This window comes from Brassica napus, chromosome C9 (assembly GCF_020379485.1).
Source record: "Brassica napus cultivar Da-Ae chromosome C9, Da-Ae, whole genome shotgun sequence".
Taxonomy (NCBI): domain Eukaryota; kingdom Viridiplantae; phylum Streptophyta; class Magnoliopsida; order Brassicales; family Brassicaceae; genus Brassica; species Brassica napus.
In genome coordinates, this window is record NC_063452.1 from 6,938,460 (window position 1) to 6,961,030 (window position 22,571).

The 22,571-nt window shown below is 40.9% G+C and overlaps 2 protein-coding genes and 1 long non-coding RNA gene across 4 annotated transcripts; 1 reads left to right on the forward strand and 2 right to left on the reverse strand.

Annotated features, from left to right (window-relative positions):
- Positions 1-11,692: 11,692 nt before the first annotated feature.
- LOC111211825 (succinate dehydrogenase [ubiquinone] flavoprotein subunit 1, mitochondrial-like) lies at positions 11,693-14,218 on the reverse strand. The gene is made up of 10 exons (XM_048767886.1): positions 14,101-14,218; positions 13,914-14,006; positions 13,765-13,828; positions 13,527-13,670; positions 13,205-13,392; positions 12,924-13,098; positions 12,638-12,808; positions 12,476-12,545; positions 12,229-12,349; positions 11,693-12,103 (listed from the first exon to the last, which is right to left on the reverse strand). The coding sequence occupies exons 1-10, from the start codon at positions 14,155-14,157 to the stop codon at positions 11,963-11,965; spliced, it is 1,224 nt and encodes a 407-aa protein (XP_048623843.1). The 5' UTR covers positions 14,158-14,218; the 3' UTR covers positions 11,693-11,962.
- A 2,233-nt stretch (positions 14,219-16,451) lies between these two features.
- Positions 16,452-18,543, forward strand: LOC125592600. The gene is made up of 2 exons (XR_007328460.1): positions 16,452-17,996; positions 18,136-18,543. It is a non-coding gene; the product is annotated as an uncharacterized LOC125592600 (long non-coding RNA).
- Positions 18,544-18,791: 248 nt separating this feature from the next.
- On the reverse strand, positions 18,792-22,552 carry LOC111211824 (succinate dehydrogenase [ubiquinone] flavoprotein subunit 1, mitochondrial-like). 2 transcript variants are annotated; one of them, XM_048767887.1, is made up of 15 exons: positions 22,306-22,552; positions 22,018-22,179; positions 21,854-21,941; positions 21,593-21,739; positions 21,365-21,505; positions 21,201-21,286; positions 21,014-21,106; positions 20,865-20,928; positions 20,627-20,770; positions 20,305-20,492; positions 20,024-20,198; positions 19,738-19,908; positions 19,576-19,645; positions 19,328-19,448; positions 18,792-19,202 (listed from the first exon to the last, which is right to left on the reverse strand). In XM_048767887.1, the coding sequence occupies exons 1-15, from the start codon at positions 22,399-22,401 to the stop codon at positions 19,062-19,064; spliced, it is 1,887 nt and encodes a 628-aa protein (XP_048623844.1). In that variant the 5' UTR covers positions 22,402-22,552; the 3' UTR covers positions 18,792-19,061. The 2 variants fall into 2 exon arrangements, with proteins under 2 accessions (XP_048623844.1, XP_048623845.1); XM_048767888.1 differs by having other exon boundaries at positions 22,018-22,176; positions 22,306-22,550.
- Between the last annotated feature and the right edge of the window lie 19 nt (positions 22,553-22,571).

A 22,571-nucleotide genomic window follows, 5' to 3' on the forward strand; every position in this document is an offset into this window, starting at 1 on the left:
TCGGAATGTTTTTTTTTTCTATTTCGGTTTGTATGAATTTTAAACTTTATGAATGTTTTTTTCCTATTTCGGTTTTTATGAATTTAAATTTTATAATATTATTAGTTTTAAATTTCCAATTTTTTAAATTTATTAATATCAAAAAATATATAAAAATGCAAAATTAATTTGTAAAAAAAAAAGGGTATATACCGACGGACAACGGTCGTCGGAATATACCGACGGACAACGGTCGTCGGAATATACCGACGGACATATATCCGTCGGAATTTACCGACAAACTCATTTCCGTCGGAATATACCGACGAACGTTATCTAAATAGACTTCTACTCCTATTTCCAAACCCTTTCTTTACAGCAACCCATGCTTCAAAACTCCTAAAACCTAGCCATTAGCCAGAATCCTATTTACGTCCTTGTGCCAAACCAGTACTGCAGCATACCTTCCAACCCCCTTACTCCTATGGACTGCACCAAACTGAGCTTGTTCCTGATAGCTTTATCTATCAGCTTTGCCAAGACCAGTAATGGGAGAGTGTTGCAGCAGCGTATAGGACAATGCGTAGAATTCGATCAACACGAGATGAATTCAACGACAACTCTGTTTTCAAGCTTTAGAAAAGGTTGTAAACGTGAGGCGATTTATAGAGAAGAAAGTCTCAAACTTTATTAATCAAAAAACCAAGTATAGGAGAACACATACGTTCTCTATTTATACTACTTGTAAAAGATAACAACAAATCCCGAAAGACTTATCTAAAGTCGAACAACTAAAAGGAATAGGAATAATAATAAAACCAAGAAGATAAATAAAACCCAAACACGTAACTTGAAGCCCAAGTAAAGATGTGCTACATCAGGTCGCCCCAGGTGAAGAAAAATTCGACCCCGAATTTGGTAAGTCGTCAGGCTCATGAAATGGACTCAAGTGCTTGACATTGAAGACATCAGCAGTCTTCATATCCAAAGGTAGACGCAAACGATATGCATTTGCATTAATCTTCTCCACAATCTCCAATGGTCCTATCTTTCGTGGCTTCAACTTGTTATACATCCCTGGTGGAAACCTTTCCTTAGTCAACACAGCCCATACCTTGTCTCCGACCTTGAACTGCAATTCGCGACGATGAGAGTCAACCGCAGCTTTGTATTTTGTCGTAGATGTTTCCAAGTTTGTACGAACAGTCTCATGAAGTTCTACAAAAGCTTCCACCATGTCACAGGCACGACCATGAAGCCGAGTCTTGTCAGGTGCTATCGACAAATCTAATGGGCCACGAGGCACGTTGCCAAAAACAACACGAAACGGACTGAACCCTGTGCTACGGTTAGTTGCATGATTGTGTGCAAACTCGGCCTGGCAGAGGACAGAATCCCATGTCTTGATGTTGTCACCGACCAAACAACGCAACAAGTCCCCCAAGGCCCGATTAGTGACCTCCGTCTGGCCATCCGTCTGAGGATGATATGCGGAACTCATATCCAAGCTTGTGCGCAAGAGCTTCCATAAAGATCTCCAAAAATGACTCAAGAAACGGGAATCACGGTCAGATACTATGGACGTCGGTAAGCCGTGTAACTTGTAGATCTCTTGGAAGAAAAGGGTAGCCACTTGTGTTGCATCAGTCGTCTTCTTACAAGCCACAAAACGAGCCATTTTAGAAAAACGATCAACAACTACCATAATTGAATCATGGCCACGCTGCGTCCTCGGCAGTCCCATGACAAAATCAACACTGACATCAGACCAAGGTTGGGTGGGAATTGGCAAGGGTAAATACAAACCAGCATTGGAAGCATGTCCTTTGGCGGCTTGGCAGATACCGCAGCGCAGGACGTAACGTTCAACATCACGCCTCAAAGACGGCCAAAAATAAGACGAAGTGACCAGGTGCAGTGTTCTATCTCGTCCCACATGACCTTCTCCATGTAACTCCTTGATGATCTGCAAACGCAGACTGCATTCAGGAATACATAATCGGATGCCCCGAAAGAGAAAACCGTCTAACACAAAGTAATCAGGACAACGACCGTCCACCGCATCAGACCATAATTTGCCAAAGAAAACGTCAGTAGGGTATAGTTCAGGAAGAACAGAGAACCCTGTTATCGTAGTATGCAAGGTTACTAAGAGGTTCTGTCGCCGGCTAAGCGCATCTGCAACCTTGTTGAGCACACCAGCTTTATGCTTAATAACGAAGGTGAACTGTTGAAGATATGCGAACCAAGAAGCATGTCGCGCTGAAACTTTATCTTGCGAACCCATATGTTTCAAAGCGTCATGGTCTGTAAACAATACAAACTCTCGATGAAAGAGGTAATGTCGCCAGTGTTTAACTGCCTGAATCACAGCATAGAGCTCGACGTCGTACGTACTATATCTACCCCGTGCACCAGATATTTTCTCACTGAAGAAGGCGATCGGCTTACCCTGTTGACTCAATACAGCCCCAATGCCATGTTTGGACGCATCCGAATGTAATTCAAATGGCACAGCAAAATTGGGTAAAGCAAGAACCGGAGCCGTGGTAAGCTTATGTTTGATGAGTTGAAACGCCTTCTCTGCTTCAGGTGACCAGACGAACTGGGAGAGCTTAATACAGTCTGTTACCGGAGCCATAATGCTGCTAAAGTGAGAAACAAATCTTCGGTAAAAAGAGGCGAGGCCATGGAAGCTGCGAACGTCAGAGACCGTCTTTGGCGTAGGCCAGTTCCGAATGGCTTCTACTTTAGAATTGTCAACCTCCAGCCCTCGCTCAGAGATCACATATCCCAAAAATAATACCTCAGCGACCCCAAAGGAACATTTTTTTGTTGCCCCGAACAACTTCTCTTGGCGGAGAACAAGTAACACAGCACGAAGATGGTCCAGGTGATCTGCAAGTGACGTACTGAAAATTAAAATATCATCAAAATAGACCACCACGAACTTGCCAATAAAGGGACGCAATGCCTGATTCATCACTCGCATGAATGTGCTGGGAGCATTAGATAATCCAAAAGGCATTACTAGCCACTCAAAAAGCCCTTCACGAGTCTTAAAAGCTGTCTTCCATTCGTCGCCAGGACGAATTCGTATCTGGTGATAACCACTCTTGAGATCCAGCTTTGTAAAGATGGAAGAAGTCCCAATCTGGTCAAGTAAATCATCTAGTCGTGGTATTGGAAATCGATAGCGAATGGTGATCTTATTGATCGCTCGACTATCCTCACACATACGCCAAGAACCGTCCTTTTTAGGAATCAACAAAGCAGGTACGGCGCAAGGGCTAAGACTCTCGCGTATATATCCCTTCGAAAGTAGTTCTTCGACCTGTCTCCGAAGCTCATCATGTTCTTGTGGGCTCATTCTATAGTGCGGACGATTTGGAAGTGGTGAGTGCGGTGCTAAGTCGATACAGTGTTGAATGTCACGCAATGGTGGCAATCCGACTGGAAGATCCGTTGGAAACACATCCATAAACTCCTGAATCAAGGGTATGAAGTCAGGTGGAACATGGAACGAGGGTGGAGAAGCCTCTTGTGTAGCGACGAGGACATAGACGACGTCTGCAGTGCGTAGTTCCTGTTCAAATGGAGCTTGAGATAGCATAAGCACCGGGTTGGTTGTGAAGTCATGAGCTATCACCGGCCATGTTGTTTTGTAGAATTCCGCAGGAAATCCATCCGGTCCTGGGGATTTATTTGACGGCATAGAGAATAACACCTTCCTTATATCCTCTGCCGAGACCTCAGCTTCCAACAAACTACAGTCAACAGAGGTACACTGAAACTCAATTAGCTCCCTCAGCTCCTCCACCGAAGCAGCTTGGAACCGGCTTGGAACTTTATTTAGAACATCTGAGAAGAAGCTCTCTGCCTCAACCTTAATCTCCTGGTGAGTGTTTACTATCCTTCCATCCTGACATTTAACCTCCCTCAAGGTGTTTTGAGCTTGTCTTGTCTTGATCGAATTGTGGAAAGTCTTGTTGTTTTGGTCTCCCACATCTAACCAATGGAGCTTCGATTTCTGCTTTAGAAAGTCCTCTTCTAACTCTGCCACATGGAGCCACTTCTCATAAGCAGTAGCTTCCTCATTCATCGCCACCGTATTTGGGTTGGCAAGTGTGTTTTGCTGCTTCTCACAAAGAGTGCTATACGCTTCAGAAGCGCGTTTAGATAGATTCCCCAGCTTTTCTCTACCAAGTTCCCTGATCATTGGCTTTAGATTTTTAAGCTTCTTAGAAAACCGGTACATAGCTGAAGTGGAATGGAAGAGCACGTCCGTCGACTCCCAGTACTCCTTCACCATAGGTAGAAAGCTTGGCAACCTTCGTAAAGCATTTACATATTTAAACGGTCGTCTGATCTTCTCCACACCCTGAAGGATGTGAATCTGACACCGCATGTGGTCAGAGCAGCCGCCAGGTGCAAACACTGAATATGCATTCGCAAACTTAACCATTGCCACATTGTTTATAAGGACCCTATCAAGCTTCTTACAGATCAATCCTTCTTCTCTTTTATTACACCAGGTGAATAAAGGCCCCTGATACCCCATATCTGAGAGAAGACAGTGGAGAGCCATCCTCAGAAAATCCCTCATACCATTCGGAGCTCGAAGCAGACTATCACCCCCCGAGTGCTCTCCCATTTCAAGTATCTCGTTGAAATCCCCCATAATCAACCACGCTTTGTTTTGAAATAGAGGAGAGTCATGATGGTGACATAGATCTTCCCACAGCTGCTTCCTGCCTTCCACCTCATTACTAGCGTAGACAAATGTAGAGAAAAACTCTTCCTCATTTTCCAAAGAGACGGAGACAGTGATCAGCTGATCAGTCTTCTCACTGGAGTCAACCGAACAGTGTCTCTCCACAGCAACCAAATTCTACCTCCCTGACTGTGCTCGTAGTTGGTCATCGAAGACCAATCCTTAAACACCGAACCCAAAATCCTTCCTGCCTTACCCTCCTTTACTCTTGTTTCCAAAATACAACCAAACTTCATATCCTTATTGCTGAGCCACTCTTTCATCACGGAATGTTTCAATGGTTTGTTGAAACCGCGCACATTCCAAAAGAAGCTCGACATATTAATGACGGAGGGAAGACCTGGTGCTCATAGTCACCGAAGTTGCCTTTTGTGACTTAGCTTTCTTCCTTCTGGACCCCCTTGTTGTACTTGGTTCACTTTGTTCATCTACCTCTTGAACCATACTTGACTGCTCCTCAACTACCTTAGCAATAGTGATACCCTCATCGACTGCCTCGCTTCCGTACTCTCCTTGGGTAAATGAGCCTCTTCATTAGCACACTGGTGGCTTTCATGTGGTATTTCTCCGTCCTCCCGTTCTTCTTCAACACTCAAGACTGTGAATTTTGAAGCTGAAATGTGAAGAACCTCTGTCTGATCCTTAGCCGGAGACCTTCCCATTTTCGCAGGTGAGACTAACGCCCAGCTACTTGTCTCATCTGAAGTAACAACTACCTTCTCCCCCGCTGGGTTCTCTTCTTTTTGTGTATCAGCTTCCAAACTCTTCTCAACTATCCCCCCTTTACTTATCTGAGCAAATTCCTCTTTCGAACTCTCCAGCTGCTTAGTTGAAACTAGATCACCTTCAACCACCTTTTCTAAGTCAGTGCTCAACCCTTTCCCACTGACTTTCTCCTTCTCTTTCATCTTATAGACCTCCTCCATGTGTCCCCACTTGTCGCATAACTTGCATCTGGCAGGGAGCCAGGGAAACTGAAAGTCCACCTCAAACTCTTTCCCGTTCTTTGTAAAGTTGATGACTTTGGGGAGGGCCTTAGAGACATCAACCTTAGCAAAGACTTTTGATTCTTCAAAGTTAGAGCAAGCTAACGTCTCTGGATGTAACTTTACCGGGAAGCCCACTGCACTCGTAATGAACCCGAGACCTTCCCAGGAGAACATATGAAGCGGAACCCTACGGAGATGAACCCACATTGGAATGGACTCCTCTTCCTGCCTTTCTTCCTCCGCCCTCGGAGTCCACTTTGTCACCACCATTGGTACACCTCCGATACTCCACATACCTTTCCTCAGGATCTTCTCCCTAGCTTTTGGATTTGGAACCCTGAACCTCATAGTTGTCGCATTTACTTCGTACACTTCCACCTTCGCAGCAACCTCCCCATACTTCCAAATCTTGTTTAAAACCATATGGACCTTAGGAATGTGGGGGAGATGTCCAGAAACTTTCCGATGACAAAGTCCTCCCACAAAGGAGTTTGATTCGCTATAGCCTCCTCCGGAATCACCATCGAATGAAGACCATCCCTGTTAGTGATCTCAACATTGAACTTCTTCAACACCTTTTTGTCTTAGGCAGCAGACACCCAACTTAGCCCAAGCTTCGGAATGGTAGGTAGATCTGACTTCCCCACCGTAGAACCCTCGTCGCGAACCTCCGTAACCATCTTATCCCTCGTCGGAGAGACAGGAGAACCCGGCGGTGCAGCCGAATCCATCCTCAAAACCCTAGCTCCAAATCGCCTCAGAATCGCTCACTAGAGAGAAAACTCAAAACGGTGCATTTTGTGTTATCCTCACAACCCATTTTCATTCCAATATGCCCTTAAGAAGGACAAATTGAATGGATCAAATTTCCTCCAATGTATCGAAACCCGAGAATTGTTCTCAAACAAGAGTTTAAACCCTACTTGGAAGATCTGAAAAAGAAAAAAACTTTTGAAACATCGTCTAAGGGTATTTATGTTATAGAAGTAAATGTTACTACTTCTGGTTCTACTTCTTGGGTATTAGATACCGGCTGTGGTGCTCATATTTGTATGAATATGAATGGCCTAAGCAACAGTAGAATTTTGGAGAAAGGTCAAGTGGACCTATGAGTGGGAAATGGAGCAAGAGTTGTTGCATTAGCCGTGGGAACATTTCACTTGTCTTTACCTTCAGGCTTGATTTTAGAACTTAAGAATTGCTACTATGTACCTGCTATAAGTAGGAATAATATTTCCATTCCTTGTTTGGATTTGGAAGGATTTCAGTTTTCGATCAAAAACAAGTGTTGTTCCTTTGATCGTAATGATATCTTTTATGGTAGCGGTCCATTAGAGAATAGACTTTATATTCTAGACCAAAGCGTGCATGTCTATAATATCAGTACCAAAAGATTCAAGTCTAACAACACGAATCAGACTTTCCTTTGGCATTGTCGTTTGGGCCACATAAATGAGAAACGCATTCAAAAGCTTCATAGTGATGGACTTTTGAGCTCATTTGATTATGAATCATATGAAAAATGTGAATCATGTTTATTGGGTAAAATGACTAAGGCTCCTTTTACTGGACACGGTGAAAGAGCCAAAGACTTGTTGGAACTTATACATACTGATGTATGTGGACCAATGAGTATACATGTTAGAGGAAACTATCAGTACTTCGTTACATTTACTGACGACTCCAGTAGATATGGTTATGTTTATCTAATGAAACATAAGTCTGAATCTTTTGAAAAGTTCAAAGAATTTCAGAATGAAGTACAAAATCAGCTTGACAAGAAAATAAAATCTCTTCGATCTGATCGAGGTGGAGAATATTTGAGTCAAGCGTTTAATGATCATCTGAGAGAATGTGGAATTGTTTCACAACTCACTCCTCCAGGAACACCACAATGGAATGGTGTGTCCGAAAGGAGAAATCAAACTTTATTGGATATGGTTCGATCTATGATGAGTCATGCAGATCTTCAACCATCCTTTTGGGGATACGCTCTAGAAACGTCTGCGTTTACGCTGAATAGATGTCCATCAAAATCAGTTGAAAAGACTCCATACGAGATGTGGACTGGAAAGGTTCCAAATTTGTCTTTTCTGAAAATTTGGGGTTCTGATGCTTATGTCAAACGTATGTTTACAGATAAGCTTGGACCAAAATCTGATAAATGCTTCTTCATTGGTTATCCCAAAGAAACCAAAGGTTATTACTTTTACAACTCCACTGAGAACAAAGTGTTTGTTGCTCGTAGTGACGTTTTTCTTGAGAGAGAGTTTCTTTCTAAGAAGAACAGTGGGAGTAAAGTACAACTCGAACAAGTTCGAGAAGCACAGGAAAATATTTCATCCTCTCAGGAAGATGATCAATTAGATTTACGAAGAGTCGTAGAATCTACACTTGTGGAACCTGAGGTACGTAGGTCCGAAAGGACACGTCACGAACCTGTTAGATATGGGGGGTGACAGATCATCATGATCTATTGATAATAGAGAGTGATGAACCTACGTCCTTTGAGGAAACTATGATGGGCCCAGACTCCGATAAATGGCGAGAAGCCGCAGAATCTGAAATGAACTCCATGTCAGTAAACAAAGTGTGGACTTTGGTTGATTTACTTGATGGTGTTAAAACCATTGAGTGTAAATGGATTTTCAAGAAGAAAACTGACATGGATGGTAATATTCTGATATACAAAGCTACATTGGTGGCTAAAGGTTACAAACAAATTCATGGTATTGACTATGATGAAACCTATTCACCAGTTGCAATGCTTAAGTCCATTCGGATTCTCCTAGCAATTGCTGCTCATTATGACTATGAGATTTGGCAAATGGATGTAAAAACGGCTTTCCTTAATGGAAATCTCGAAGAGGTTGTGTACATGACACAACCTGGAGGTTTCACAGTCCCTGGAAGTGCTGGGAAAGTATGCAAGCTTCAACGTTCCATTTATGGTTTGAAGCAAGCATCTCGGAGCTGGAATCTTCATTTTAATGAGGTTATCAAAGAGTTTGATTTCATTAGAAATGAAGAAGAACCTTGCGTTTACAAGAAGACTAGTGGGAGCGCAGTTGTTTTCTTAGTGTTGTATGTAGATGACATACTTCTCATTGGAAATGATATTTATATACTTAATTCTTTAAAGACTTGGCTTGGAGGTTGTTTCTCAATGAAAGACATGGGAGAAGCTGCATATATTCTTGGAATAAGAATCTATAGAGATGGATTAAATAAGACTATTGGATTATGTCAAGACACTTATATCGATAAGGTTTTGCATAGATTCAAGATGCATGATTCCAAGAAAGGCTTCTTGCCGATGTCCCATGGCATAACTCTCAGCAAGACTCAGTGTCCGTCGACACATGATGAGCGAGAGCGCATGAGTAGAATCCCATATGCTTCTGCTCTAGGATCTATCATGTATGCCATGCTATGTACTCGTCCAGATATTGCATGTGCTTTGAGCATGACGAGTCGGTACCAATCTGATCCAGGTGAAAGTCACTGGACAGCAGTCAAGACTATCCTCAAGTATTTGAGAAATACTAAGGATAAATTTTTGGTCTATAGAGGAAGTGATGAGCTTGTTGTGAGTGGTCACACTGATGCCAACTTTTAAATGGACAAAGACGATTTCTAATCACAATCTGGTTTCATCTTTTGTCTTAATGGAAGAGCGGTGAGTTGGAAGAGTTCCAAACAAAGCACCATAGTATAGTCTCAATGAATGCAAATGTTGTTGATCCATTAACCAAGCCTCTTCCATGGCCTAAGTATGAGAGTCATACTGCAGCCACGGGTATTAAATATCTTAAGATGTGATCTTGATTTAAGTGGGAGGCTTTATGTTTATGATATGATGTTCATATTGACATACATTTGATTATGTATTCAAACTAATGAAATTGTTTCAGATTTATTTGATTATTGGATAATTAAATAACAGTCCCAAACTAATTTATATCATTCTTATAGGTCATCAAGTACGTGACTTGATCATGAAACCCTATATGTGAGAGATGTTATAAATTATTGAGGTCCATAGTCAATGTTGTTAACTTGGGACATTAATAACCGAGAATGACTATTATGTGAGGTGATTGATGACTAAGTTTCATGGAGTCATTCAATATGTAGTATTGAAGTCAATCACATGGATATGTGTTAGAGAACACATGATCGGACTGACCCGATTTGAGAACTCTGCAAGATTGTTATATGAGTGTCATAAGAGTTTCTCATTACGACTATAGAGTATAGTCCTTAGACCTGAGTTCGTCATGATTCTTTACTGGTGGATTCGGTCACTTTGACCTTGTCAAACGTCAGCCGTAACTGGTGATTATAAAGGCATTGATTAGGTGTTCTATGAAGTTTGTAAGGAACATGGATGGAACAAGATGGAATTTTTCCCTCCCATATAACGGGAGATAAATATCTCTGGACCTATCGAAGATGTGATACTGAGAAATGCATGGCCATGCTCAAACGAGGTGAATGTCAGTCGTTTGTTTTTATCAGTATAAATCAGAGTTCGATAAATGTGATCTAGCTGAATAAGGATGACACTAGTTTTTGCCTTATGCTTCTAGTACAAGTGGGAGATTGTTGGGAATGTCCTAAAATCATTTGTACTTACTCTTGTTAAAGTCGTAGCGTCGAGATTTGACAATCGTCTGATTATAATGTTTTGCTAGAAACTGCTTATAATCTATGGATTGAGAATCCATTGCTAATATTATATGATCCTATAGGGTCACACACCTAAGCAAACTGGATCAATGACATATATTGGGTTTTAGGAATAATATATATATGATATATATTATAAGATATACATAAAGATGTATATACATGATAATGATAAGTAATTATCATTTGACCATCACGTGCATGCATGGGCCTGGCCCTTTAATGAATTAGGTTAATCACTTGTTCATTATATAAACATGTGCCGTGATGTTTTGAGGATTAACATATCTCACGTGAAACCCTAATAGCAATAGAGACAAAAAGTTTGTCATAATTGATCTCGACGGCACTAGCATCCCGTATCGATCCAGTTTATGTGTGTGTGGATACCGGTAGAGGCACGACGTTTGGAGTGCTAGAAATCTCGACTTGGTTTGTTCATCTTTCCGCTGCGATTAATCAGGTATATCGAAAACCCTAAGATTTAGATTTATTTCAGTATTTACATGAGATCTAGGCAAACTGAATTCATAAGTAGATTTATAAATCGTTATAAACCGGTATGAATTCCAACACAAACGAGATACTCCTTTGAAACGCAGACGGGTGTTATGTCTCAACCGCAACAGCACTGGGGTTACATGCAACCGCAGCAGCCGCATCATCACAGTTTGACGACAACGAGGACTGGAGTTTTCAACAGGCAGCACGAGCAAAATTATCAAATGGATGCTGAGTTTGAGTCGAGGATGAGTAACAGTTCTGCGTATGGTGATGAGTTGATGTACATGACGACACATGCTTCTCAGCCGCTGCCACAACCGCCTCAAATGCAGGAGAAGCAAACGAGCGACGAGGAGTTTGCGTAGGAGTACATGTTCATCTTGTAGTTAGTAAAAGAAGAGAGCAAAAATTATCAAAAATGAGTTCAAGGACCACTTGTAATAGTTTAGGTTTATTCTTTCCGTTATAATTCACATTGGCACAGAGCCTTCATATATACAACAACATTTAATATTTTTGTCTTCCGCCATGTATTTGCCTATAGCGTCTCACCTGCCTTTGGCACTGCTCAAATCAATCTCGGTTCATAGACAAGTTAAGAACTTGATGGTTAGTGTCGAGGTTATTCCCAGTTAGTCGATGTGTTGCCTTGTTTAGGACCAGAGTGTTTGGAATCAGCTCTTTACATGTTGGACTCGTTGTGTTCGGACGACGGTGGAGTAACGGCTTGGAGGGATTCTGAGACGTGCACGGCTTTCGCGGTAAAATAACAGTGATATCAAAGAGAATAGTCGGAGACAGTGAAAATGCTAACAAGAAAGTGATATCAAAGAGAATTATACCAATCAAATTAACGGGTTTTCTCATTTTATTACTCACAACCATTCAGGTGTAAAAATGTAAAACTCAGAGGACGAGGAACGCTCCTTTGTGTATTCTCCTAGTTCCCTCTTTTTCTTCTGATATTATTATTCCGATGACACCTAAAGAAGAGCTGCAGCTTGCTTGTTTGAGGGAAGAGAAATCAATAGACGCGAGCTTTGGGAGGGAAAGTCTCAATCTCATCGTCGAGAGTGTCCATGTGAACAGGCCTATACTCCAACCTCACTTTCTCATCTTCCCAGTACCCCAATGTATGCTTCATCCATTCTCCATCCTCCCTTTTCTGCACACACAAGTCATTATATATATATTTGAGAGCTGGTTCTCTATCATCATCATCTTCATCGCTATATGATATAGTCGAATATATATATATATATGAACGTTTTAAGAGGAAGAGAATGAAACCGTGAAATCCTCCCGAGCATGTGCTCCTCTGCTTTCCTTTCGTGCTTCCGCTGAATGCATTGTTACGGATGCGTTTATCAGAAGGTTCTCCAACTCTATTGTCTCTATCAGATCAGAGTTCCTGCACTCACCACATATAGCCTCAAGAGTTTTACCACACCGTTAATTTACATTAATAATTAATAATATCGATTCACAATGATAAAAGTATATTTTCTTCTTTTTTTTTTTTTTTTTTTTTTTTTACCATATCAAACTCCGATCTTTAACCTGGACATCCTCGAAACTTTCCCATGCCTTGTCGATCAACTGACAACCTGCAATTATTTAAGAATTGGTGGCCTTTGCTGGTGAGATAGAGCTCTGAATTCACTATAATAAGTTAAGACAAGTTTTTCATCTACTTTACCTTCTTCCAGTGTTTCTTGGGTGCGGAACACAGCTGCATTGTTCTGCATAATCCTCTGCATGTTCAACCTGATACTTGATGTAGGAAGCGACCCGCTTGAGTGTCTTAACTTGTTCAGCCATTCGATTGTCTTCTTACCTGCATTCTCCTCTAGAGGTCTCTGTTTCTCACCTGCACCATTCGAAATAAGGCAATTAAAAACATCACAAGAGACTATTCCTTTTATATATATATATTTATATATTAATGATACTACACTCTCGAGAGTTCCTCAAATGTGACTAACCTGGTTTGCTTATCTCTGCAACCCTATTTGCACAAGCACGGCCGAACACAACAATATCGAGGAGAGAATTTGCACCAAGCCTGTTGGCACCATGAACAGATGCACAAGCTGCCTCCCCAGCAGCCATAAGCCCAGGAACCACTGCATCTGGATCATGTCCTTTTATGGTCACTACCTGCACGACAAAACAAAAATAATTACTCTCGACTTCTAGTGCATCTCATTGATTAACTCTACACAAATTTCAGCAAAACTTCTTCAAAGGCTTCTCCTATTCTTACCTCGCCGTGGTAATTTGTTGGAATACCACCCATGTTGTAGTGGACAGTGGGCAAAACTGGAATTGGCTCTTTGGTAACGTCAACACCAGCAAAGATTGCAGCTGTCTCAGAGATTCCAGGAAGCCTTTCTTTCAGAACTTCTGGTGGAAGATGATTCAAATGGAGAAAGATATGATCCTTATGCGGCCCTGGCAATATTAGCAACAGATCCAAAACGAGAATTAAAAACTAGACGTATCACAAAATTAATCATGGATACAGCTCAAAGACAATCAATGGGAGTTTCTCCAAAAAACTAAAACTAGTTCTAAGGAAAGCATACCTACACCACGACCTTCCCTGATTTCCATAGTCATAGATCTGGAGACAACATCTCTTGATGCAAGATCCTTGGCAGTTGGAGCATATCGTTCCATAAAACGTTCACCTTCACTATTTCTAAGGATCCCACCTTCACCTCGAGATCCTGCAATTGTATAATAGACAATGTAAATGTCGGGAACACACATTAGATATTTATCTTGCAAGCAGATTCGTGCATGTGAGGAGAAGACGACAACCTTCAGTGATGAGACATCCGGCTCCATATATACCAGTTGGGTGGAACTGAACAAACTCCAAGTCCTGCATAAAGTCGTTAGACAATAACATTATCAGCGCACAAAAGACATCATTCACCATTTATCTCAAAACGAAACAGGTGGCAAACCTGGAGTGGAAGACCGGCACGTGCAACCATGGCATTGCCATCTCCTGTGCAAGTATGTGCTGAGGTTGCTGAGAAGTATGCTCTGCCATAACCCTGGAGAAACATGAGCCATCATGTTAAAGTATATTTGCACTAGTCAGAAAAATTCGCATCATATAAAGCTACTCAAAAGTCAAAACTATCTCACCCCAGTGGCCAAAATTGTTTGTGCGGAGCGGAAACGATGCAGTGTTCCGTCTTCCATGTTTAGTGCAATTACACCCTGGCAAGTACCTGCAGGTCGGATAACAATGTCGGCATGTCTATAATATCAGTACCAAAAGATTCAAGTCTAACAACACGAATCAGACTTTCCTTTGGCATTGTCGTTTGGGCCACATAAATGAGAAACGCATTCAAAAGCTTCATAGTGATGGACTTTTGAGCTCATTTGATTATGAATCATATGAAAAATGTGAATCATGTTTATTGGGTAAAATGACTAAGGCTCCTTTTACTGGACACGGTGAAAGAGCCAAAGACTTGTTGGAACTTATACATACTGATGTATGTGGACCAATGAGTATACATGTTAGAGGAAACTATCAGTACTTCGTTACATTTACTGACGACTCCAGTAGATATGGTTATGTTTATCTAATGAAACATAAGTCTGAATCTTTTGAAAAGTTCAAAGAATTTCAGAATGAAGTACAAAATCAGCTTGACAAGAAAATAAAATCTCTTCGATCTGATCGAGGTGGAGAATATTTGAGTCAAGCGTTTAATGATCATCTGAGAGAATGTGGAATTGTTTCACAACTCACTCCTCCAGGAACACCACAATGGAATGGTGTGTCCGAAAGGAGAAATCAAACTTTATTGGATATGGTTCGATCTATGATGAGTCATGCAGATCTTCAACCATCCTTTTGGGGATACGCTCTAGAAACGTCTGCGTTTACGCTGAATAGATGTCCATCAAAATCAGTTGAAAAGACTCCATACGAGATGTGGACTGGAAAGGTTCCAAATTTGTCTTTTCTGAAAATTTGGGGTTCTGATGCTTATGTCAAACGTATGTTTACAGATAAGCTTGGACCAAAATCTGATAAATGCTTCTTCATTGGTTATCCCAAAGAAACCAAAGGTTATTACTTTTACAACTCCACTGAGAACAAAGTGTTTGTTGCTCGTAGTGACGTTTTTCTTGAGAGAGAGTTTCTTTCTAAGAAGAACAGTGGGAGTAAAGTACAACTCGAACAAGTTCGAGAAGCACAGGAAAATATTTCATCCTCTCAGGAAGATGATCAATTAGATTTACGAAGAGTCGTAGAATCTACACTTGTGGAACCTGAGGTACGTAGGTCCGAAAGGACACGTCACGAACCTGTTAGATATGGGGGTGACAGATCATCATGATCTATTGATAATAGAGAGTGATGAACCTACGTCCTTTGAGGAAACTATGATGGGCCCAGACTCCGATAAATGGCGAGAAGCCGCAGAATCTGAAATGAACTCCATGTCAGTAAACAAAGTGTGGACTTTGGTTGATTTACTTGATGGTGTTAAAACCATTGAGTGTAAATGGATTTTCAAGAAGAAAACTGACATGGATGGTAATATTCTGATATACAAAGCTACATTGGTGGCTAAAGGTTACAAACAAATTCATGGTATTGACTATGATGAAACCTATTCACCAGTTGCAATGCTTAAGTCCATTCGGATTCTCCTAGCAATTGCTGCTCATTATGACTATGAGATTTGGCAAATGGATGTAAAAACGGCTTTCCTTAATGGAAATCTCGAAGAGGTTGTGTACATGACACAACCTGGAGGTTTCACAGTCCCTGGAAGTGCTGGGAAAGTATGCAAGCTTCAACGTTCCATTTATGGTTTGAAGCAAGCATCTCGGAGCTGGAATCTTCATTTTAATGAGGTTATCAAAGAGTTTGATTTCATTAGAAATGAAGAAGAACCTTGCGTTTACAAGAAGACTAGTGGGAGCGCAGTTGTTTTCTTAGTGTTGTATGTAGATGACATACTTCTCATTGGAAATGATATTTATATACTTAATTCTTTAAAGACTTGGCTTGGAGGTTGTTTCTCAATGAAAGACATGGGAGAAGCTGCATATATTCTTGGAATAAGAATCTATAGAGATGGATTAAATAAGACTATTGGATTATGTCAAGACACTTATATCGATAAGGTTTTGCATAGATTCAAGATGCATGATTCCAAGAAAGGCTTCTTGCCGATGTCCCATGGCATAACTCTCAGCAAGACTCAGTGTCCGTCGACACATGATGAGCGAGAGCGCATGAGTAGAATCCCATATGCTTCTGCTCTAGGATCTATCATGTATGCCATGCTATGTACTCGTCCAGATATTGCATGTGCTTTGAGCATGACGAGTCGGTACCAATCTGATCCAGGTGAAAGTCACTGGACAGCAGTCAAGACTATCCTCAAGTATTTGAGAAATACTAAGGATAAATTTTGGTCTATAGAGGAAGTGATGAGCTTGTTGTGAGTGGTCACACTGATGCCAACTTTTAAATGGACAAAGACGATTTCTAATCACAATCTGGTTTCATCTTTTGTCTTAATGGAAGAGCGGTGAGTTGGAAGAGTTCCAAACAAAGCACCATAGTATAGTCTCAATGAATGCAAATGTTGTTGATCCATTAACCAAGCCTCTTCCATGGCCTAAGTATGAGAGTCATACTGCAGCCACGGGTATTAAATATCTTAAGATGTGATCTTGATTTAAGTGGGAGGCTTTATGTTTATGATATGATGTTCATATTGACATACATTTGATTATGTATTCAAACTAATGAAATTGTTTCAGATTTATTTGATTATTGGATAATTAAATAACAGTCCCAAACTAATTTATATCATTCTTATAGGTCATCAAGTACGTGACTTGATCATGAAACCCTATATGTGAGAGATGTTATAAATTATTGAGGTCCATAGTCAATGTTGTTAACTTGGGACATTAATAACCGAGAATGACTATTATGTGAGGTGATTGATGACTAAGTTTCATGGAGTCATTCAATATGTAGTATTGAAGTCAATCACATGGATATGTGTTAGAGAACACATGATCGGACTGACCCGATTTGAGAACTCTGCAAGATTGTTATATGAGTGTCATAAGAGTTTCTCATTACGACTATAGAGTATAGTCCTTAGACCTGAGTTCGTCATGATTCTTTACTGGTGGATTCGGTCACTTTGACCTTGTCAAACGTCAGCCGTAACTGGTGATTATAAAGGCATTGATTAGGTGTTCTATGAAGTTTGTAAGGAACATGGATGGAACAAGATGGAATTTTTCCCTCCCATATAACGGGAGATAAATATCTCTGGACCTATCGAAGATGTGATACTGAGAAATGCATGGCCATGCTCAAACGAGGTGAATGTCAGTCGTTTGTTTTTATCAGTATAAATCAGAGTTCGATAAATGTGATCTAGCTGAATAAGGATGACACTAGTTTTTGCCTTATGCTTCTAGTACAAGTGGGAGATTGTTGGGAATGTCCTAAAATCATTTGTACTTACTCTTGTTAAAGTCGTAGCGTCGAGATTTGACAATCGTCTGATTATAATGTTTTGCTAGAAACTGCTTATAATCTATGGATTGAGAATCCATTGCTAATATTATATGATCCTATAGGGTCACACACCTAAGCAAACTGGATCAATGACATATATTGGGTTTTAGGAATAATATATATATGATATATATTATAAGATATACATAAAGATGTATATACATGATAATGATAAGTAATTATCATTTGACCATCACGTGCATGCATGGGCCTGGCCCTTTAATGAATTAGGTTAATCACTTGTTCATTATATAAACATGTGCCGTGATGTTTTGAGGATTAACATATCTCACGTGAAACCCTAATAGCAATAGAGACAAAAAGTTTGTCATAATTGATCTCGACGGCACTAGCATCCCGTATCGATCCAGTTTATGTGTGTGTGGATACCGGTAGAGGCACGACGTTTGGAGTGCTAGAAATCTCGACTTGGTTTGTTCATCTTTCCGCTGCGATTAATCAGGTATATCGAAAACCCTAAGATTTAGATTTATTTCAGTATTTACATGAGATCTAGGCAAACTGAATTCATAAGTAGATTTATAAATCGTTATAAACCGGTATGAATTCCAACACAAACGAGATACTCCTTTGAAACGCAGACGGGTGTTATGTCTCAACCGCAACAGCACTGGGGTTACATGCAACCGCAGCAGCCGCATCATCACAGTTTGACGACAACGAGGACTGGAGTTTTCAACAGGCAGCACGAGCAAAATTATCAAATGGATGCTGAGTTTGAGTCGAGGATGAGTAACAGTTCTGCGTATGGTGATGAGTTGATGTACATGACGACACATGCTTCTCAGCCGCTGCCACAACCGCCTCAAATGCAGGAGAAGCAAACGAGCGACGAGGAGTTTGCGTAGGAGTACATGTTCATCTTGTAGTTAGTAAAAGAAGAGAGCAAAAATTATCAAAAATGAGTTCAAGGACCACTTGTAATAGTTTAGGTTTATTCTTTCCGTTATAATTCACATTGGCACAGAGCCTTCATATATACAACAACATTTAATATTTTTGTCTTCCGCCATGTATTTGCCTATAGCGTCTCACCTGCCTTTGGCACTGCTCAAATCAATCTCGGTTCATAGACAAGTTAAGAACTTGATGGTTAGTGTCGAGGTTATTCCCAGTTAGTCGATGTGTTGCCTTGTTTAGGACCAGAGTGTTTGGAATCAGCTCTTTACATGTTGGACTCGTTGTGTTCGGACGACGGTGGAGTAACGGCTTGGAGGGATTCTGAGACGTGCACGGCTTTCGCGGTAAAATAACAGTGATATCAAAGAGAATAGTCGGAGACAGTGAAAATGCTAACAAGAAAGTGATATCAAAGAGAATTATACCAATCAAATTAACGGGTTTTCTCATTTTATTACTCACAACCATTCAGGTGTAAAAATGTAAAACTCAGAGGACGAGGAACGCTCCTTTGTGTATTCTCCTAGTTCCCTCTTTTTCTTCTGATATTATTATTCCGATGACACCTAAAGAAGAGCTGCAGCTTGCTTGTTTGAGGGAAGAGAAATCAATAGACGCGAGCTTTGGGAGGGAAAGTCTCAATCTCATCGTCGAGAGTGTCCATGTGAACAGGCCTATACTCCAACCTCACTTTCTCATCTTCCCAGTACCCCAATGTATGCTTCATCCATTCTCCATCCTCCCTTTTCTGCACACACAAGTCATTATATATATATTTGAGAGCTGGTTCTCTATCATCATCATCTTCATCGCTATATGATATAGTCGAATATATATATATATATGAACGTTTTAAGAGGAAGATAATGAAACCGTGAAATCCTCCCGAGCATGTGCTCCTCTGCTTTCCTTTCGTGCTTCCGCTGAATGCATTGTTACGGATGCGTTTATCAGAAGGTTCTCCAACTCTATTGTCTCTATCAGATCAGAGTTCCTGCACTCACCACATATAGCCTCAAGAGTTTTACCACACCGTTAATTTACATTAATAATTAATAATATCGATTCACAATGATAAAAGTATATTTTCTTCTTTTTTTTTTTTTTTTTTTTTTTTTTACCATATCAAACTCCGATCTTTAACCTGGACATCCTCGAAACTTTCCCATGCCTTGTCGATCAACTGACAACCTGCAATTATTTAAGAATTGGTGGCCTTTGCTGGTGAGATAGAGCTCTGAATTCACTATAATAAGTTAAGACAAGTTTTTCATCTACTTTACCTTCTTCCAGTGTTTCTTGGGTGCGGAACACAGCTGCATTGTTCTGCATAATCCTCTGCATGTTCAACCTGATACTTGATGTAGGAAGCGACCCGCTTGAGTGTCTTAACTTGTTCAGCCATTCGATTGTCTTCTTACCTGCATTCTCCTCTAGAGGTCTCTGTTTCTCACCTGCACCATTCGAAATAAGGCAATTAAAAACATCACAAGAGACTATTCCTTTTATATATATATATTTATATATTAATGATACTACACTCTCGAGAGTTCCTCAAATGTGACTAACCTGGTTTGCTTATCTCTGCAACCCTATTTGCACAAGCACGGCCGAACACAACAATATCGAGGAGAGAATTTGCACCAAGCCTGTTGGCACCATGAACAGATGCACAAGCTGCCTCCCCAGCAGCCATAAGCCCAGGAACCACTGCATCTGGATCATGTCCTTTTATGGTCACTACCTGCACGACAAAACAAAAATAATTACTCTCGACTTCTAGTGCATCTCATTGATTAACTCTACACAAATTTCAGCAAAACTTCTTCAAAGGCTTCTCCTATTCTTACCTCGCCGTGGTAATTTGTTGGAATACCACCCATGTTGTAGTGGACAGTGGGCAAAACTGGAATTGGCTCTTTGGTAACGTCAACACCAGCAAAGATTGCAGCTGTCTCAGAGATTCCAGGAAGCCTTTCTTTCAGAACTTCTGGTGGAAGATGATTCAAATGGAGAAAGATATGATCCTTATGCGGCCCTGGCAATATTAGCAACAGATCCAAAACGAGAATTAAAAACTAGACGTATCACAAAATTAATCATGGATACAGCTCAAAGACAATCAATGGGAGTTTCTCCAAAAAACTAAAACTAGTTCTAAGGAAAGCATACCTACACCACGACCTTCCCTGATTTCCATAGTCATAGATCTGGAGACAACATCTCTTGATGCAAGATCCTTGGCAGTTGGAGCATATCGTTCCATAAAACGTTCACCTTCACTATTTCTAAGGATCCCACCTTCACCTCGAGATCCTGCAATTGTATAATAGACAATGTAAATGTCGGGAACACACATTAGATATTTATCTTGCAAGCAGATTCGTGCATGTGAGGAGAAGACGACAACCTTCAGTGATGAGACATCCGGCTCCATATATACCAGTTGGGTGGAACTGAACAAACTCCAAGTCCTGCATAAAGTCGTTAGACAATAACATTATCAGCGCACAAAAGACATCATTCACCATTTATCTCAAAACGAAACAGGTGGCAAACCTGGAGTGGAAGACCGGCACGTGCAACCATGGCATTGCCATCTCCTGTGCAAGTATGTGCTGAGGTTGCTGAGAAGTATGCTCTGCCATAACCCTGGAGAAACATGAGCCATCATGTTAAAGTATATTTGCACTAGTCAGAAAAATTCGCATCATATAAAGCTACTCAAAAGTCAAAACTATCTCACCCCAGTGGCCAAAATTGTTTGTGCGGAGCGGAAACGATGCAGTGTTCCGTCTTCCATGTTTAGTGCAATTACACCCTGGCAAGTACCTGCAGGTCGGATAACAATGTTGCATAAATACTAACAGAAGCTACAAAAGAAAAGGAAAAGATATCCCATATACATACCATCACTAGCCATGAGCAAATCCAGAGCGAAGTATTCAACAAAGAACTGTGTGTTATGCTTCATAGCTTGTCCATATAAGGTATGCAAGAGAGCATGTCCAGTTCGATCCGCAGCGCAAGCACAACGATAGGCCTGACCACCTGATGATAGAATAAAAAAAGAAAGCCAATATGAGAAATAAGTCGAAGCTCCCAAAAGAAGGTCAATAAGAGTGTAGACAAAGTCACCTTTGCCAAAGTCGAGACTCTGACCACCAAAGGCACGCTGGTAGATTTTACCCTCTTCAGTACGAGAAAAGGGAAGGCCGTAGTTCTCAAGTTCAATCACAGCTTTTGGTGCCTCTCTACACATATACTGGATAGCATCTTGATCACCTACACAAGGAAAGAAAGAAAAGAAATGAAACTCAAGATCAATTAAAGTAAGATAATAGCCAAAACTAGCAAGATCAATTAACTAATACAAAAGGCAAGGAGGAGAAGAATTACCAAGCCAGTCACTGCCTTTAACAGTATCATACATGTGCCATCTCCAGTCATCTTCAGACATGTTTCCCAGTGCAGCGTTTATACCACCCTTCACATCACATAAAGATCAAATCTAAAAGAAACCAAAACATCCATTTTATAATCGAATTGTAACCAAAATATACCTGAGCAGCGACGGTGTGGGAGCGTGTGGGGAAAAGCTTGGTAATGCAAGCGGTGTTAAAGCCATGCTCAGATAATCCAATGGCCGCTCTGAGACCAGCACCACCAGCTCCAACAACCACCGCGTCATAGGTGTGATCCACTATCGTGTAATCACCCGTCTGCTGCATACGGACATGGATATAAAATAAGCACACAAGCAATTACGAAACGGGACTCGATCAACATCCAAACGCGTGTTTACTACGATCGGAACGGAAAACTAAGGAGAAGGAAGTGAGAGATCTTACAGAAGAGGAGGAGAAGAATCTAGAAAAGCGAGATCCAGAGAGTGAGGTCCTTGATGAAGAAGGAGCTCGAAGGCTACGAGAGACGCAGCGCCACATCTTCTTCTTCTTCGTATTGAAGAATACACAAGCGGATCAGTTGTATCAATGCAAATCCGTAGAAATGAACTCGCGAGCGAACGGAGTGAGAGCAGACACCGAGGTGCTTCCAAAAAGAAATATGGAACACGATGATGACTCCTTAAATTCCGTTACTACCCTTACTCTCA

Bases quoted from the DNA above. Each gene is read 5' to 3' on its own strand.
- LOC111211825 (XM_048767886.1), bottom strand. From the start codon at position 14,157: ATGGAAGACGGAACACTGCATCGTTTCCGCTCCGCACAAACAATTTTG. The intron at 13,829-13,913 runs GTTTGCCACCTG...GACTTTATGCAG, and splicing joins GTGCCGGTCTTCCACTCCAG to GACTTGGAGTTTGTTCAGTT. The intron at 12,546-12,637 runs GTAAAGTAGATG...AAATAATTGCAG, and splicing joins CCAAGAAACACTGGAAGAAG to GTTGTCAGTTGATCGACAAG.
- LOC111211824 (XM_048767887.1), bottom strand. From the start codon at position 22,401: ATGTGGCGCTGCGTCTCTCGTAGCCTTCGAGCTCCTTCTTCATCAAGG. The intron at 19,449-19,575 runs GTAAAAAAAAAA...TGGTGAGTGCAG, and splicing joins AAAGATCGGAGTTTGATATG to GAACTCTGATCTGATAGAGA. The intron at 19,203-19,327 runs GTTTCATTATCT...TTGTGTGTGCAG, and splicing joins ATGCTCGGGAGGATTTCACG to AAAAGGGAGGATGGAGAATG.